At 41.6% G+C, this 16,114-nt stretch overlaps 1 protein-coding gene across 1 annotated transcript; it reads left to right on the top strand.

The window, feature by feature from the left end:
• Positions 1-1,074: 1,074 nt before the first annotated feature.
• LOC107272267 lies at positions 1,075-7,033 on the top strand. Its single transcript, XM_025089611.1, has 3 exons — positions 1,075-1,194; positions 1,300-1,614; positions 5,346-7,033. Exon 3 carries the CDS (start codon positions 5,657-5,659, stop codon positions 7,031-7,033), a length of 1,377 nt encoding a protein of 458 aa, XP_024945379.1. The 5' UTR covers positions 1,075-1,194; positions 1,300-1,614; positions 5,346-5,656.
• The last annotated feature ends 9,081 nt before the right edge of the window (positions 7,034-16,114 follow it).

Here is a 16,114-nt window from a genome sequence, read left to right as displayed (position 1 = left end):
GGGGGGAGGGGCGGCGGTTTTGGAGGGGAACTGGGGAATTAAGGGGTGGCAGATCAGAGAGTGTGAGAGGGGGAGACAGTAGAGCCCCGTAATTATCGCAACCGCACGAACGCCAAAGCGAAACGCATCCACAGACGGATTCGCAATTACCGTTGGCAGCAGGCCAATTTTCTCTCGGCTACGGATGGGACTCCCACTAGATGAATATTCGTCCAAGAGGGTTCATGATAATGAGAATGAGGACGCACTGTACTTGCGGAGATAATCTTGATCCGGGATGCCAAGGCGAAGAATTGATGATGAACAAATAAGCAAGGAACGTAAAGAAACTCGGGTCTTCGCTCTTGGGATCGTCAACGGGAGGTTGGAGAACTGCTGACAGTTTGCTGTGACCTTGATCTCGAATGGTGTCGTGATGTGGACACTGAAGATTTTAAGTATAAGGTTGACAAGGTCTCCTAGTTGGATATTCTACATTACAGTTCCATTCCCTATTAAACTGCCATTCGAATAAACTTTCCGCGAGACGAAGGGGCAAACTGGAGGACCAGGAAAAGGTGTACGCATCGTTGCGAGAAGAAACCGGATTCCTCGTGACCCGTCAAGATAATTTCACCCCGAGGATTCATTCGTTCGCGCAATCTACATTTATATGAGACTGGGAAGCTCAAACTTTCAGGACTGGCAGAGACGCTAGGCCAAGGGGACCTCTACGCCTTCTAGGAACGTCCTTTAACGTCTCTTCATGGTTCTGGGTATCCGTGACGAAGTTTATCCTTACCTTTAGTTCAACTTCGCCTCTCAACCTTACACTCAGCACCTTTGGCATCATGCATAAATCAAGCGTTACTAGGTGAACTTATAAATGTATGTTCCGCGTAATTGCGTAATAAATGCAACTTAACCTGATGGCTAGAATACCGCCGGCAGTATGCGCCTGCACGTTTCTACTTGCATACACGGCGCCTGTAACTATACTCTTAAGAGTAACTATGTCCACAGTCGGTACATGCCTGCGCCATCTATCGATTTCGTAAAACCGACGTGGCGTTTAACTTCGCCTTCAGTTTAGAAATAAAGTTGCCGGTGGCGCAGAGCTATCGCCATAGATCCCTGGGAAAATTGAAAGATTCGTTGGAGTGCGATGGAAATTATGATGGGGTAACGTTGTTTGATAATGCAAGAGATTCGAGCGTATGTACACGGACAATATTATACACTAAAAATAAAGGCTAAAATGCAGAACACGACTCTTTCTTGAGGTTAGCTGTGGAGTGTTTAATTTTTTTTTACATTTAGTCTTTCAAGAAGGAATCTTATTCTGTAGTTTTACCGAAATAAAGATTGATTCTAACCTCATCGCTCTGGTGGCATGTCACATGGGAGACTAGCTCGTAGCTGATATATACGTACCGGGAAGATCGTGTTCAGGATGGAGGAATGGTCATTATATGTGAGGATCCTGGGAGCAAGGATAACGACGAACTTTGGCTAATTCGTCGTTTCAGTCTTGTAATGTGAGGAGCCGTACGTGTATCGAGCTTAGACTGGGAAGGATCATGTCGGGGAGCTGTGGAGATCCTGTGACTCTTATTGACTGAAATGTTCTCTCGTGTAAGTCTTTCTGCCTTCTTTCTTTATTCTTCATTCGTTACTTTTTTTCTTTTGTTTTCTGTCTCCCTTCATTTTATTCTGTCATTTTTCCCTCCTTCTTCTCCTTATCATCCTCAGAGAAAGTTACGACATCTTTACGATCCCATAAACGCATTAATACTCCCCGCTAATAAAATGCGACGAGGCCGGGTGCGTGCCGGTGGCCGACTGCTTTGGCGGAGAAGAACTTTATTTCTTCTCTCGGCGAGGAATCCGCTGAAATCCTGAGAATCGATGTAGCCGCACGTGTTCTGAAGCGTGTATTACGTCAGAAAAATACGCATACATTTGTACGTGCATGTACGACATTGCATAAGGTCATAAAGCAAGGTAAGAACTTTTGCAATGTGAGAAAACATAGTAAGATACTTATTGCGAACATTAAACACCGGGAGTTTGCAATGCGCGAGACGTAAGTCGCAAAAAAGGAAGATATTTGGAATCTCTAAAATCTTGAGGACGTTTTGAGGTATGTTTTAGCTTTCAGGAAGTATAAACTGAGGGAATACCAGTGTGAGCATGGAAAAACGTAGAGTAGAATGGTCGTGAAACCCTCTGGCAATGCTGGACGTTGATGTCCCGTAATGGATTGCCTGACCGGGTGATTCATCATAGCCTGAAGCATTTGTACATCGCTAGATCTGAAATATCCACCGTCCCCTTGCTGGCTTTCAGCGAATCTTCGAGGAGGAACCAGGAGCAAAATGCGCCAATTACGTTCTGATGAAATTGCTAGGGGAAAGAAGTGTATAGGTGGCTTAGTAATAACATAGATAAAGATTTTCTCGTGTTCCTTAAAAGTTGACATTATTTCTGGTCAGTACAACAATTTTTATATACAGTTTCAGGATCTTGGTAGTGCACACTACATAGTCATATATTCAGTGGTTACTGCGACACATTCGATGTACCGCTGTTGGTCTCACTGACAGCATTGCAAGGGCAATGCCCGACGTTTTCCGTGGCGTGAATTTCTCTAGGGATGTCGGCTAGAGAAACCATATTATAACGCAGCTCGGAGTAAGGACGTTTGTGAAATGTCCAAGCGTCCCAAGGTGGCGAGAGCACTGGCTAGTTAACGACCTCGCACCATCGTCAACAATCTGGGCATTAATGAATAATTAGGCGTGGGCATAATTAATTTAATTTCGTCACTAATGGCCGGAATATTGCTAATGTGGGTCGAATCCCGACAGAGCATTTACAAGCGACCGGATCGCCATGTAGGATGGGCTATGTGTTGAGAGGGAGACACGATCGTGAGATGTATGTACATGGTAGGTGGAAGAAGGGTGCCACGGTTTCCATTAATTGCGACGTCCAGCGACGTTAATTAATGCGCATTAAAGTCGTATACATTTCGTGTCGGAAGATAACGAAATTGCTCGGCGCACGAACTGTGGAAATTTATTTTCACGGATACTAGAGAATTATTAACTTGCTCGCGAAACAAGACCATCGACATTCCCAAATGTGCCTGTGATACCAATGTAATTTTTCCAATATTTTTTCAAAATTGCATTCGCGATAAAATATCGATCAGACAGTCCACATGTTACGTACTGTACGCATACATAGTATATCGTTAGGTGTCAGCGGCTGACAATGGCCGTTGTACCACATGCAAAATTCTCTATTTTCCCCTTTCCAAAACATTTTTAACATTGGTTAACGCTCGTGCAAAAATGACTCGCGAATTTATAACGGCCTCGTTAAAATGCAAATATCCAAGGGAAAATTGTGCGCTCGTCCCTGATTCCACACATCTGCAGAGCAGCTAGAAAATCCTGGTCTAGTGAAGATTAGGTTAGGTTAGGTTAGGTAAGATTGGGTCAAGTCAGATGCGCATTCAAGAAATGTTAAATGACTGATCTGTGCTGGTCAGGCAGAAGCAATGGAGCATCGAAGAATTACAGGTTACGATTTCACGGTAGGATTTTCATGGGATACCGGAAGTGCCGGCATTGATTGGTTTGGTTCGGTCGACATCCGGCAGTAACGTGTCGCGTTTAACAGCGCTGATCGTGATTTGTGACAGTGACCCGAGCCACCCGGCGAAACCGGACCAGAGTGGCTGACATTAATTTATCGTTTATAGATATTAATGTCCCAGTTGTTAAATTATGTCAAACATCTGCGGCGAACGGTTAATCAATGGTCGCGCTCTGCTTAGACCGCCATGATGAATTTGTGGCTCTCATTGGTTGACAGTTTCGATAGTGGCTTGATATACTCACCTCGACTAATATTATGTACATATATGTAAATGTATATATATGTACATGCACATACGCATAATATATGGAATTTAATACGTAATATAATATATATATATACCGTGGTCTTCGAATAGATTACCCTTCATGCCCTTGACGTTTATCTGTAACTACGTCAATTCTCGATGGATTAATCGCCGTTGAAAACTGTTTAAAGCCAATTAAAATAACGAAGTAGCCGAGCTTATTATGCTCTGCCGTTAACAGCGTCACGTTATCGATACAAAGCGCGAGTCCTGGGTCACGACGCTTGACACGTGGACCTTCCCTATATATTACATCCCCATTCCAGTGTGGCCACGTGAACTAAACCGATCACGAGAGATCTCACCAAGATTTCTGGCATCGAGCTTGATTAGCGGATTTCCCTCGTTTACGTAATCTCGTTAGCGAGCTCGGGTAATTTCGTTGCAGAATGAACCTAGTGATTTTATTCGTTCGAATCGGATCGTCCAACCGATTAATTAAGGAATGATCGAATAGCTTCTCCTCACTTTCCCGTTACTTCGTCTCGATCCGAGAGCAGACTTTGATTACTTATTTTAGAAATTATTTAATTCGAATAATATTCTTTTCTTAGTCCGTTCAGTTTCACGGTATCCATTTCCTTCTTGATTCTAATTTACAATCGTTTACCTACGTAATTTAATTTGCGGGCCTCTACCAGTGGCATTTATTTATCAAGAAAAACCATGTAGGAGTAATCACGGAATTTTTTCTTCTCGCCAGTGACCGGGTCACTGGTTCTCATGATATCCTGCCGAAGAGGCCTCTTGCTCGGGAGGTTACCACTTTAGTTATGCAAAACGGTAACAGGGTTACCGTCTTTCGAATTACAAAGTTATCGACACTTTCATCTCCGCGAGGCCAGCTAATCCTGTCAGACCTGGATGGATCCATTAACCGTAGCTCGTGTAGCCGTAACTCTGAAATTTCCGGAACGAAGTTTCATTCCAACCGTTTCCGGCAACCAGCTACGCCTTTTGGGCCACTTCCGGTTCTTACTTTATCCCTTTACTTCTACCACCCTGAAATTCTTTGGCTGTTCGATCAATTAACGTCCGTTATATGAGAAATAAATGATGGAGAACCACGTGCGATTTATCAAAAGTGACAACTATCGCTCTTTTCAAAAGTTTCTCCTTTTCTCTGTAATAAATAGTCGTCATGTACTTTTTCTGTTTACTTAGAATCTTCATGTTTGTTCTGAGCTCGTAAATCATACTTCGTCAAGCTACACTTTCAAGAATCGCAGCTCCTTATCACAGTTTGCCATCAGGAATCGTGGAATTAAAATCAAAATGAATTTGTGGCTAATTTATTATCTGGCCATCCTGCATCTTAATTTCGCTATGTATCTATCAGTGTCGGTATACGAGTTTAATAATTTAACTGAGAATTCAATGTGCCTCACAGGATATATCAGTACAATTATTGAAGAAGTTCAACCGTACACAACTATCCTGGATCTGAGCACCTTTAACAATTCCAACGATGACGTAGCATCCTCAATCGTCAAGAAAAGCAGTTACATCGTTCGAAGAAATAAAAAGCCAGCAGTGAATCAATTGTCCTTTTCGACGTTGTTTATTCTATGGTACAGCAGTGAAGGATGCCCATCGACTCAGGATACAGAAATTCTAAGTAATAAGATAAAAGATCTCAATTATGAAAGATCACGTGCCCCTTTGATATTGATACTCCAATCAAAATTAATTTGCACAAAAATGGCAGATCTTCTTCGAGAACTACAAGGACCACGAGCTTATCGTTTGGTTATTCTGACTTTAACATTAGTGAATGGTTGTCACGTTTCTCTACATACTTATGATCATTTCACACGAATTTATTCAAGTTTTTCAGAAATCAATAACATCACCATATTTCCTAACAATATCCGAAAACTTAACGGTTTCAAGTTGAAAGTTGCTGCTGCACACAATCCGCCGTATGTGTATCTCGACAGAGACAAGACAACTGGTCAGGCAAATAATATGGATGGACCCGATATACAAATGATAAACATAATATCCAAACAATTGGATCTAGATATCGAATTTTTACCACGATTCAACGAATTGTTCAATGGAAAATCGAGTAATGGTAAACCCATAGGCGTCGTTGTGGAGTTGTTTGAGCACAAGCATGACCTCACTGCCAATAGCATCTACATTCATACGTATAACGAGCAATTCTCGCGTTTCGCGGAAATGACTCGACCCTATAATTATGCAACTCTATCTGTAATGATATTATCAAACGGCGCAGTAAGCGTTGTGAATAGTTTCGTGGGCGTGAAGGAATTGACAATTGTCTGTTGTTGTTTACTGGCTGCTATTTGGCTCGGACTGTCGGTAGTGCCTAGGGATCATCCTGCTACAGGAATATTAAAAACCCTAGGGAGTCTTCTAGGATCAGGAGTACCACTTTATCCAAAATGGTGGTCAGCTAAGCTTTCTTTAATGTCATTCACAGTATTATTCGCCATTATGTCTACCGACCTTCAATCTTTATTGACAAGTTCGCTGATATACGAAATCGTTCCGAATGATATCAAGACATTGCGAGAATTGGAAAGCAACGAATACTCGCTCTTGTTAGGGGAAGGACATTATAATATGTGCTTTGGTCATAATCATGAGCAGAATAACCACAGTAATTATTACACAAGATTGCAGGCTCGTGCGAAGATACTCGAAAACAAGCAATTATGCGTACAACGACTTCTGGAAGGTGGGAAAAATGGTAAAATTGGTTGCGTCATCGAGACCTATATTGGATTGTGGTTTATTAAGAAATTTAGCGAATTAGTCATAGTCGAGGAGACGCTTTTGACGCATTGGAAAGGATTTGTATTTTTTAAAGGATACTATGCTCTTCCGATGGTTAATAAAGTATTGTCGATCCTTACTGAAAATGGTATTACGAATAAAATTATTGGAGACTACGTAGGTATTAGACGTAAAGTAATACCTAAAAATGTGACCTATCGGTTGACGTTAAAGAATTTTTATAATACTATCTATGTAATAGTTATACTCTATGCGATATCTATTATTGTATTTTTAATTGAGATTTTAATTGGACGTTATACAAAAATTTAGTAATACCATATAACAATGATATATCGACTATATCGAATATTATAAATAAACTGGCATATATTGAAAACAACACAAAACACGTATAACTCTCGAATCTTATATGAATACGAAATTTCATATTTATTGAGTATATCAGAAAATTCCTATGGTGATTATTGTCTCAGGAAAAAATAAAAGGATGGAAAAAGACGCAATCGAGTAAAAATATAACTCATAATGCATCTCGTCATCGCAAAGGATTTCCATGGACATTTCCGAGGATCTTCGTCAAACAGGATTACGTTCGGTTGAGCTTCTTCTGCACGATGTAACGGAACCCGAATCTCCATGATTCCATATTCATGAAAGCGACGAAGAAGCTTGGCCAAATCTGTGTATCCATGAGACTCCTCGTCCACCTATCAGCCTTCCCACATACCCGCATACTGCTGTCTACCGCGATTACTTCTCAGAGACAATGTCCACATTTTCGGAAACAGAATTTCTATTCCGGAAATTGCTGCAGGGGCAGATACACACACACACACACACACAAACACACGGAGCCTCAATCGCAAAGACCATTAGCGATTGGACAGCAGAGTGAAAATTGTCATCCGCAGTAGATTATTTTCGCAATGCAATTTACGATCAACGGGTAGGTCGCTGACTACATAGGGTCATCGTGCTAAAGGGACTTTCGAAAAGTCATAAAAAATAGTCTCGTTCTACCGAAGGGTGGGTTCGGAGTTTCAAGGCAGCATTAGGAGAGCGTGAGAAAAATGGCGTCGAGGTGCAGGACTAATGTAGCATTCACGGAATCGCTGAACTTTTCCAATTTTCTCCTCGATTTACAGATTATATCCAGGCTGGCAGCCCTCGCCAAGGGCTCCATATAACCGTGGCTCCCTAAGTAGCTTGATGACGGAAGGATACTTTATTTTATTTCCTCCTTGATATTCCATCTTACCGTCCTTTCCTGCCCCTTCACGATACACGCCATGGTGTATCCACATATCCAAGAGTTACTGGATTTAAATAAAAATTAGTAGACGGCCTGAAACGATTTACTCGTACTGTCCGCGAAAACTCGCTATGAAAGTAGACAGGACAGTATGAAAAATTATATATGGATAGATTCGATTTTCCGTGTGGGTGACTTGGACGTGCCCGGCTCGGTAGCGATAAAACCGGCGCGACGTTAAAACGATGAAAAATTCCACTCGACCACCCTTGTCGGAGGGATGTTTCGTGAGTAAATCAGCCAGAGTCTCAGGGCTCTTTTGGAGGGTAGAAGTCTATACGATGAGGAAGAAATGACAAGAAAATGACTAAAGGAACAGCCCCCGAGAGATGAGAGATTTTCAACAGCGATGACGGCCTCTGCTGGTGGATCATCAATTTTTCTTATAGCTAACCTATAAACGAACTCCAGGGACACGATGGAAATTAACGCGAATCCTGAGGGACGAATCCCACTTAGTGTAGAGTGGCCAAGCAACGGTCACCGATGCTCAGCTAGGATCGAAAGGCGACCCGAGTTTGGACCAATCTTGGCTGCCAAGTCTATCGGTATCCAAAGGTGGACCAAGATTGATAATTGGGTCCAGTCTGATCTTGAGAAAATTTCCCAATTTCAATGGTTTTTTGCCAAAGTGAATTAACGCCGACCAATGACAAATGAAGTCGGATCCATTGATTACCATTAATTAGCGGATTGCCGTTGCTAATGATAAACTTTGCCTAAGGGTGGGGCTAAGATTTACAATAATATTTTTTATTTATGTTTTATTACATGCCACTGATAAATCTTACTCAATCTTCATATATGCGTGTACGCTTACCAGTCTTCCTGGACACTTTGTCTCTCGATGCTACTGACGCTTTCATGAGAACGATACTTTGAATGTGCAATTTACAGCATGCATTTTTTACAAGCTCTCAAGTGAACCGTTGACTTCGTAATGTCCCGTGAGTAACGAGTCTAGGTGCATTGAAGATACCAGACCGAATATACCTGTAGGAAATCATTCGGTACCTCCAGATATCTTTTTACAAATAAACATAGCAAAATGCACGCATCGTAAAGAAACTTCGTAAAGCACCATAAAATAAGTGGAGCAACGGTTAGTATTTGAACAACAATGAATTTTAGTAGCAATATTAAAAATTCTTTTAAAATTCTTCATCGGCATTGAAAGTCACTAGTTGACTTTGTAAATCTTACTAGAACCTTTGTCTTTGTCACTAGAAATTTCTTGTCCAAACACTTAACCATTGTCCCAGTATCTAATCGCGACTATACATTTTTCTCTCTATACAGGGTGTTCGTTATGAGACGCACTGTAATAACATCGTTGCATTCCTTGTCAAATTCCAAAGAATACGTGTATTTTCATTTTTTATTTCATATATCAAAATTTCGAGATAATGAAGGTTGAAGTTGCAGTAATGCGACCAATCAGAACGCGTTTAAACGGAGCGTAGATGACGTCGCGAGCCAGCCCGCAAGGCCTGCTTACACTAGGCCAATAACACTAAGATTATCGTCGTAGTGTCCCTGTTTATCTGCATGTAATTGAGTAAGATACAAGAGACGATACTCTTAGTGTTATTGGTCTACTGTAAGCAGGCCTTGCGGGCTGGCTCGCGACGTCATCTACGCTCCGTTTAAACACTTTCTGATTGGTCGCATTACTGCAACTTCAACCTTGATTATCTCGAAATTTTGATATATGAAATAAAAAATGAAAATACACGTATTCTTTGGAATTTGACAAGGAATGCAACGATGTTACTACAGTGCGTTTCATAACGAACACCCTGTAGAGTCAAACCTCTCTCTAAGTAACAGCTTTCAGTAGTCCACAGCCGAGCTTAGAAGATACTTTCCTACTTCCACCCTTATATATGTGTGTTCGAAAGACTATAGTATATACGTATCTATTCGAGTGCGACCTATAGCGACGAGAGTCAAACGTAGAGTTGGATCGTAACGGCAGACACGAGTATTGCTCATGTAACCTCCGTATAAGCGATTTTGTCCCGAGCTGTTGCTTACGGAGAGGTTTGAGTGTACATATATAAATTGCCAAGTAAGAGATAAATGAAATAACGAAAGTTTATCACACGACGAAAAATTCTTTCAATTTTTTTTTTTCATATGAGATATACAGTTCTTCCCCATTGTTGCCAACTTAATGAATATATTTTATGTCTTTCCTCCCTCTTACCTGACTTTCCTCCCTCGCTAATTCACATTCCACATGTCCCTTATGCCTGCATCGGCGGAGCTACGGTGTAGCAAGAAATGGCATGCGTTCGATAAGGCCGCTGATACAGCTGTCGCGAGGCGTGGAACGTTATCGATCAATTTGATAGTAGGCAATTTCTACGATCAAATGTAATCTCGTAAAGAAATGTCTTTGGCGCAGTGAGTCGGGATGTTTTATGTTCATAGGGTTTGTACGATGCACGTTCTTGCGGCGATGTTATTTAACGTCGTACTTTTTAAGATTGGCTCTCGGGGTTGGCTGCACCGTGCTATCCCCATCCCAGCCCTGTGTATCTCTATATCATCCCCTTAGTAATCGACGCGGGGAATTCGATCGGCAGTTTAAGGGAACCCCTGCGAAACATCCCCAGCCGGAAAGGGTGTGCGCTGCGCGACTGCCATCGGCTTTCAAAGGGAGAAGCGTATTTTATTTAAAGCCCGTATCGTACGTGCCGTTATATAACCTAACCTAACGGGGCGAAATATAATCTCATGTATTATTCACCGAGCTATCGATATTATTAATGAGATTGAAAAAGCGAGTCTGGCTTTGGTTATCGTTCCGTTAATATTACAGTTATTGGCTGAAATTTTATTTTCTCTTTTCTACCCTCTCTTCACCTCATACCTGTCGGTCTTGGGAACAAGTTGCTTTGATCATTTGTATCTTTAGTACGGACATGTTTTTATGTATCATTTACTTTTTTTTTATTAATTATTTTATCAAGAGACCTTAATAGACCCGTGGACTAGGTATAATTTTTTAATAAGCAAATTTCAGATACTAAGTTACAGTAAAAATAGCTTGCTTTAGTCGAGCGGCGATGTTAGATCTACTTCGAGGGGCCATCTACTTACAGTCGAACCTCGAAAAGAGGCAGTTGCGCGTTAATGTAAATTTTGAAATTGGACAGGTTTTCCTTGCAGTAGTTTCATCGCGAAACTGGCAAATTGTACGCGTCTGGTTAGGAAGACGTACGCGGGAAGCCCGAGGTCCTTGAGGTCGGTGTAACGTTAATCGCGAAGGTTCCACCGTCCTCTTTGTTTTCCAGGACTTGATTATTGTAACGCGCCAAGTCGCGCATTACGAATTTACTTTGAATTTCATTTATTTTCACCAGTTTGCGTATCTTCGCCGATTAAATTGCAATTTTTTTTGTTAAATTAATATTATTATAATTTATTCAAATTTTTTTTGAAATAACCGTTGCTCTCCGACCGCGCTAAAAGCGGAGTATCATTTTTGTAAGTTCAAAGTATTTATTTTCTTTTGTAAACGCGAGATCCCCGTCCATCCATTGAGCAATAAATACAATTTATTGAAAATTTAATAAAACATTTTCATGCCACTCACTTGATTCTTCTCCTGAAGATTCCCGCCACCCACGCGAGCTGTGTTGCTCGGCGTGCGAATAGGAGGTTAGATTTTTTTTTCGTTTAGAACGAATTGGTTCGCGCAGAACCCGCTGCCCGACATAATTATACAGGATTAGTTCCTGGGTGTCGATCGGATAATTCTCGAGCGGAGTGGTGCCTCGCGTTCACGTGGAGGACTGCGAAGGTACGTCGCAGTATGAATATAGTGTACTCGAGTCTTGTAACGGACGAATATTCCTAAGCTTTTCTACAGTGTTGGACAGATCGATACAGCCGACTAGGTCAGAACGAAATGTTAATCTAAATGCGGTTCTATCGTTTCACTCAGCCGTACTTCGTCAATCTAGTCAACGTCCGATCAAACAAGCCAGGGAGACTCATAAGAGAATTCGTTTACTCGCTATGTTAGAGGCTTCCGCGTTAGGCAGGAAATTACAATCTTCGAGGCGGTATATTACACAGGGTGTAACTTCTCCGGGGTCCGACGAAGAAGGAGGCCAAATCGGTTGAGGATCTGTCTCGTTCTATTTATACTTGTCGTCGTATAGGAATAGTATCAATATTGCCTTGAAGCAGGAGGTAGTCAGTTTGAACGTATGACGTAACTGTATTCATATGGAAAGAGTAACAGCATAAATTTGCGTCACTTTTTTTCATTTCACTATCATAACAATACCTTGCTTGATTAGAATATTGTGTTGATACGTGTGGTAGCTGCACTAAGATATTAATATCATTCCGACGACAACAAGTATAAATAGAAGAAGACGGATCCTCAGGCGATGTGGGCTCGTTCGTCATCGGACCCCGGATAAGTTACATCCGGTATACATGTATAACCAATCCTTTATTGAGAATGGCTTCATATTCGTAAAGAAACTGGCTTTCGATACCTCCTGTCCGTATAGATATTGTTATAATAAATCTCCAGATATGCACCACTTCCGATAACGTCGTAGCCATTTTGAGAATGTGCATGGTGCACAGTTCTGGTTGAAGTGGATGCGTACTAAAGTAGCTGCGGCATTCGAGGGAATCTGAGTAATGGAACATGGGGATGGCGAGGGAACGTGTTAAAACGTAGCGGTTGCAGTATCCTATAATGGGGGTGGCTTTGGTAAAAGTGTGTTGTAGAGTCTGGAGCCCCAGTGCAAGGGGGATGTTAGCCAGGCATAGGGATTGCGGGATGTGTAATTTGTTCGCGTTAGTCTGCGTGGAAGATTGAGGCTCGTGTCCGCTTCGGAATACACCGCCCCTTTAATGAAAAAGTGCACCCTTACCAGCAGCCACCCCTGGACTGAGCTCCCGTGCAATTCGATTTGCGCGGCTGCGTCGATCGCACTGCTCCCAGTCCTATTAAGGGACGACAGTAACACGTTCAAGATTTTCGATACTTATCGAAATGGCAATTACTGTGAAATTGCCATAATTTTTTTTAAGTATTTTATTTTTTTAATGGGTTCAATCAACTTTTTTTTTATTATAACCAACAGACTGACGATTAATAATGTAACACGATAGGGCTTTATTGTTGTCATGTTACTTTATTATACAGCCATTAAACGAGCTTGAAAAATGGAAATATTAAGGATCGATATCCACACCCCAATAATTAGTAGGCAGGTCACTGAACACCGTTGTTTCTTAAATATGACGCGACAAAAAAATAGCGCGATCGACGATGAAGAATTTATACACGATAAAATATCTTACGATCTTTACCGTTTTTAATTACGTCATTAATCGTGCATAGTGGTTCATGACTTTTTATGATTCCGAAAACTTTTTTCTTCCCTTGGTATATTCATAATCTCGCGCTCGTCTAATTATTCCATTCTCGCGGAATAATTGAGGGATCGTTTATATTCATTGTTGCGTGTAACTCGGGCGTTAATAACGGTTGAAAAAGTACGAAAATGTTTTGCCTTATCGAGTGTTTAAGTACGTTCGATGGATTCGACAAAGGATCATGCAGGTTATCCCGTGTCTAGACGCTCGAATATTCCTTTGGAAATTCGTACGAGCTTTCGGCTCAGGCCTGTTTGCGGAAGATTACGGGATCTGTCAGGTTATGAGGCATGCAATGTCACAGAACTGTTGGCTATGCTCAGCTACTTTATTCTCATACAGTTTCATTCTCAAGTTCCACTCGTGACCCTTTTATCAACCTAGATCATATTTGTTAGTATGGGGATCTACGTTACCGGCGGAGTAGTGCGATGCTGTATAATCGTAAGGAATTTTTTATTTTACGTACAACAGCCGTAGCGCGCATGCGCATGAATTTGCGTTCCTTGAAAGTTCTATATCCTACTAAAGGATCCAAAGAGCTTCTGAAATCGTTACATCGATCTTTATATCGATAGATAGTTATGGGTTGAGGATAATGTTCTAGTGTTGGTAATGGCCAGAAAACAACGCTGGAGAGATCGGTGGGATTTATAGGTTAAGGTATACAGAGAAGCCGGGATAGTTTGTTCAAATAGAGGAAGTGAACGATCCGCGCTTGAATCCTTTGAGCCTTTTATAGTACGCCATAAAAGTCCCGATCAAATCTTAATCGCAATCCTAGAGAGATTTGTCGTAGTCCGTCGGCTAGACGTCATAAATATCGTTGGGAAAGGTTCTGCTCGAAGAACAGGGTAAATACGCGCGTGACCATTCGCCCGCCATTTACGAGTCGTATAGCAACACAACCGACTCCACCCCGAATCCAGAAGACTATAAACCACTCTTAACGACGATTCAAGCGACTTCCGCACTGATTTCTCATCCAGCCGAGCGTTAGAATGTATCTGAATGTCTATTCGAAATAGTCCCATTATCGATAAGCTTCGCGATATTATTTTGCTGACGGAAGAATTTTCAGAGGAAATATACGTCTATGATATTCGAATACGAGAACATAGGCGCCACCTATGCTTAATCATTATTTTCATGAAACCTTCGTAATGACGCTTAATAAAAGGAATGAAAAAGTGAATTTACTAAATAAATCTTACGAATGATGCACCGAGTACTCGATATCTATAGTCGAATCGCGACTTCAGTTTCACTCTGAGAGGTCTTATCCTTACCAGCGAAAACGTAAATAAGTCCCCTCTAAGTGGTACTAATGTCGTGGCTCGAGTATACTTAATGACAGAAAAGGATATAAAAGAGTCATTAACCCAAAGGCACCCTGAACACAGCTTGAACGTCCTTTGGGAAACACATACAGCGGATATAAATAATCTTGATTATTCATCTCGTATAGCAGAGCGAGGACGTTCATCGGCGTCCTTGGGTGAGGTTGCTCAAGTCCTGGAATTGGCGAAGGGCACCGAAGGGATGAAAAGCCGGCAGACACGACGAGTCGAAAGAGGTAATAAGTGGCGCATAAGAGACGAAGATAGTGGTGAACGAGAGTGAGAGGAGAGAGAAAGAAAGGCCATTCTTTTTTTTCGTCCTTTCGAACCCCTCGGAGTCGAGTCCTTTTTATCACGGTAGACGCAACCCGCTGGCGAGGCGTTAATTGGGATTAAATAGAGGGTTGTCGAGGGATTGCCATGGGCTGTGATAGGATTGGTAGGCAGTGGGGTAGTCGGGGGTTGAATGACCAGCAGCACTGTCTGGAAAGTGGGGTCTTGATCAAAGCACAGCTAATGAGGAGGTTAACATAGGAGAGCCAGGGCTTTCTCTATATGAGGGATGCAGCATATGCATCGCGTGCGTATCATTTATCTATACAATATAGTACGGTATGTGCGTAATATGTCCTACAGTGCAGTCTAGCACAACACAGAATATAGTGTGCACAGGCGCGCCAGTAAAAGGAATGAATCTACGCACGAACAGTGGCTCCATATTCCCCCATTATCCTCACGTGCTACGTGTATTTCACATGCATTGTTTACATACGGCGATACACTTGTACATTCCTACTCCCTTGTATTTCATCTACATGGACACCCTGTATATTCCAATAACCCCAATATACAAATATATGCCCTGATATATCCTGCTTTCTAGAGGTCGCTACACTACGCTCTGGTTATTAGATTTATTATTCACATCCCGTTCATTCGACAGTTTAAGTTTGAAGTGCCATTATTAATGGTTTATAACGCGAAAGTGTCAGCTGAATGTGAAAGTGATACCATGCTGTGACCGTTGCACTATTACTGTATATACACGCTTCGACTAGCTCATAATATAAAACCGATACTAAAGCCTGATAAAAACTTGTACAGCTTTTACTAGAGAGAAACTTGGATAATGCATGACGAGCTAATTTTATTTACCATAATAACGTAGGTATCTTGGTGCATACCTTATCCATGTTCTCTCGCCACGACGTTGTCGCAAGGCAAGTAGCCTGGAATTCATATAAAGGAACAGCTCCGGGGAAGTAGGCATTTTCAATGTAAAGGCATTAAAGCGACAGAGGGATCTACAGGAAAGCTGAACTA

This window comes from Cephus cinctus, unplaced genomic scaffold (genome assembly GCF_000341935.2).
Source record: "Cephus cinctus unplaced genomic scaffold, Ccin1 Ccin1_scaffold1150, whole genome shotgun sequence".
In the NCBI taxonomy this organism is placed as follows: Eukaryota; Metazoa; Arthropoda; class Insecta; order Hymenoptera; family Cephidae; genus Cephus; species Cephus cinctus.
Note: the sequence above shows the minus strand (reverse complement) of the source record. Positions and strands in the feature narration are given on the sequence as shown.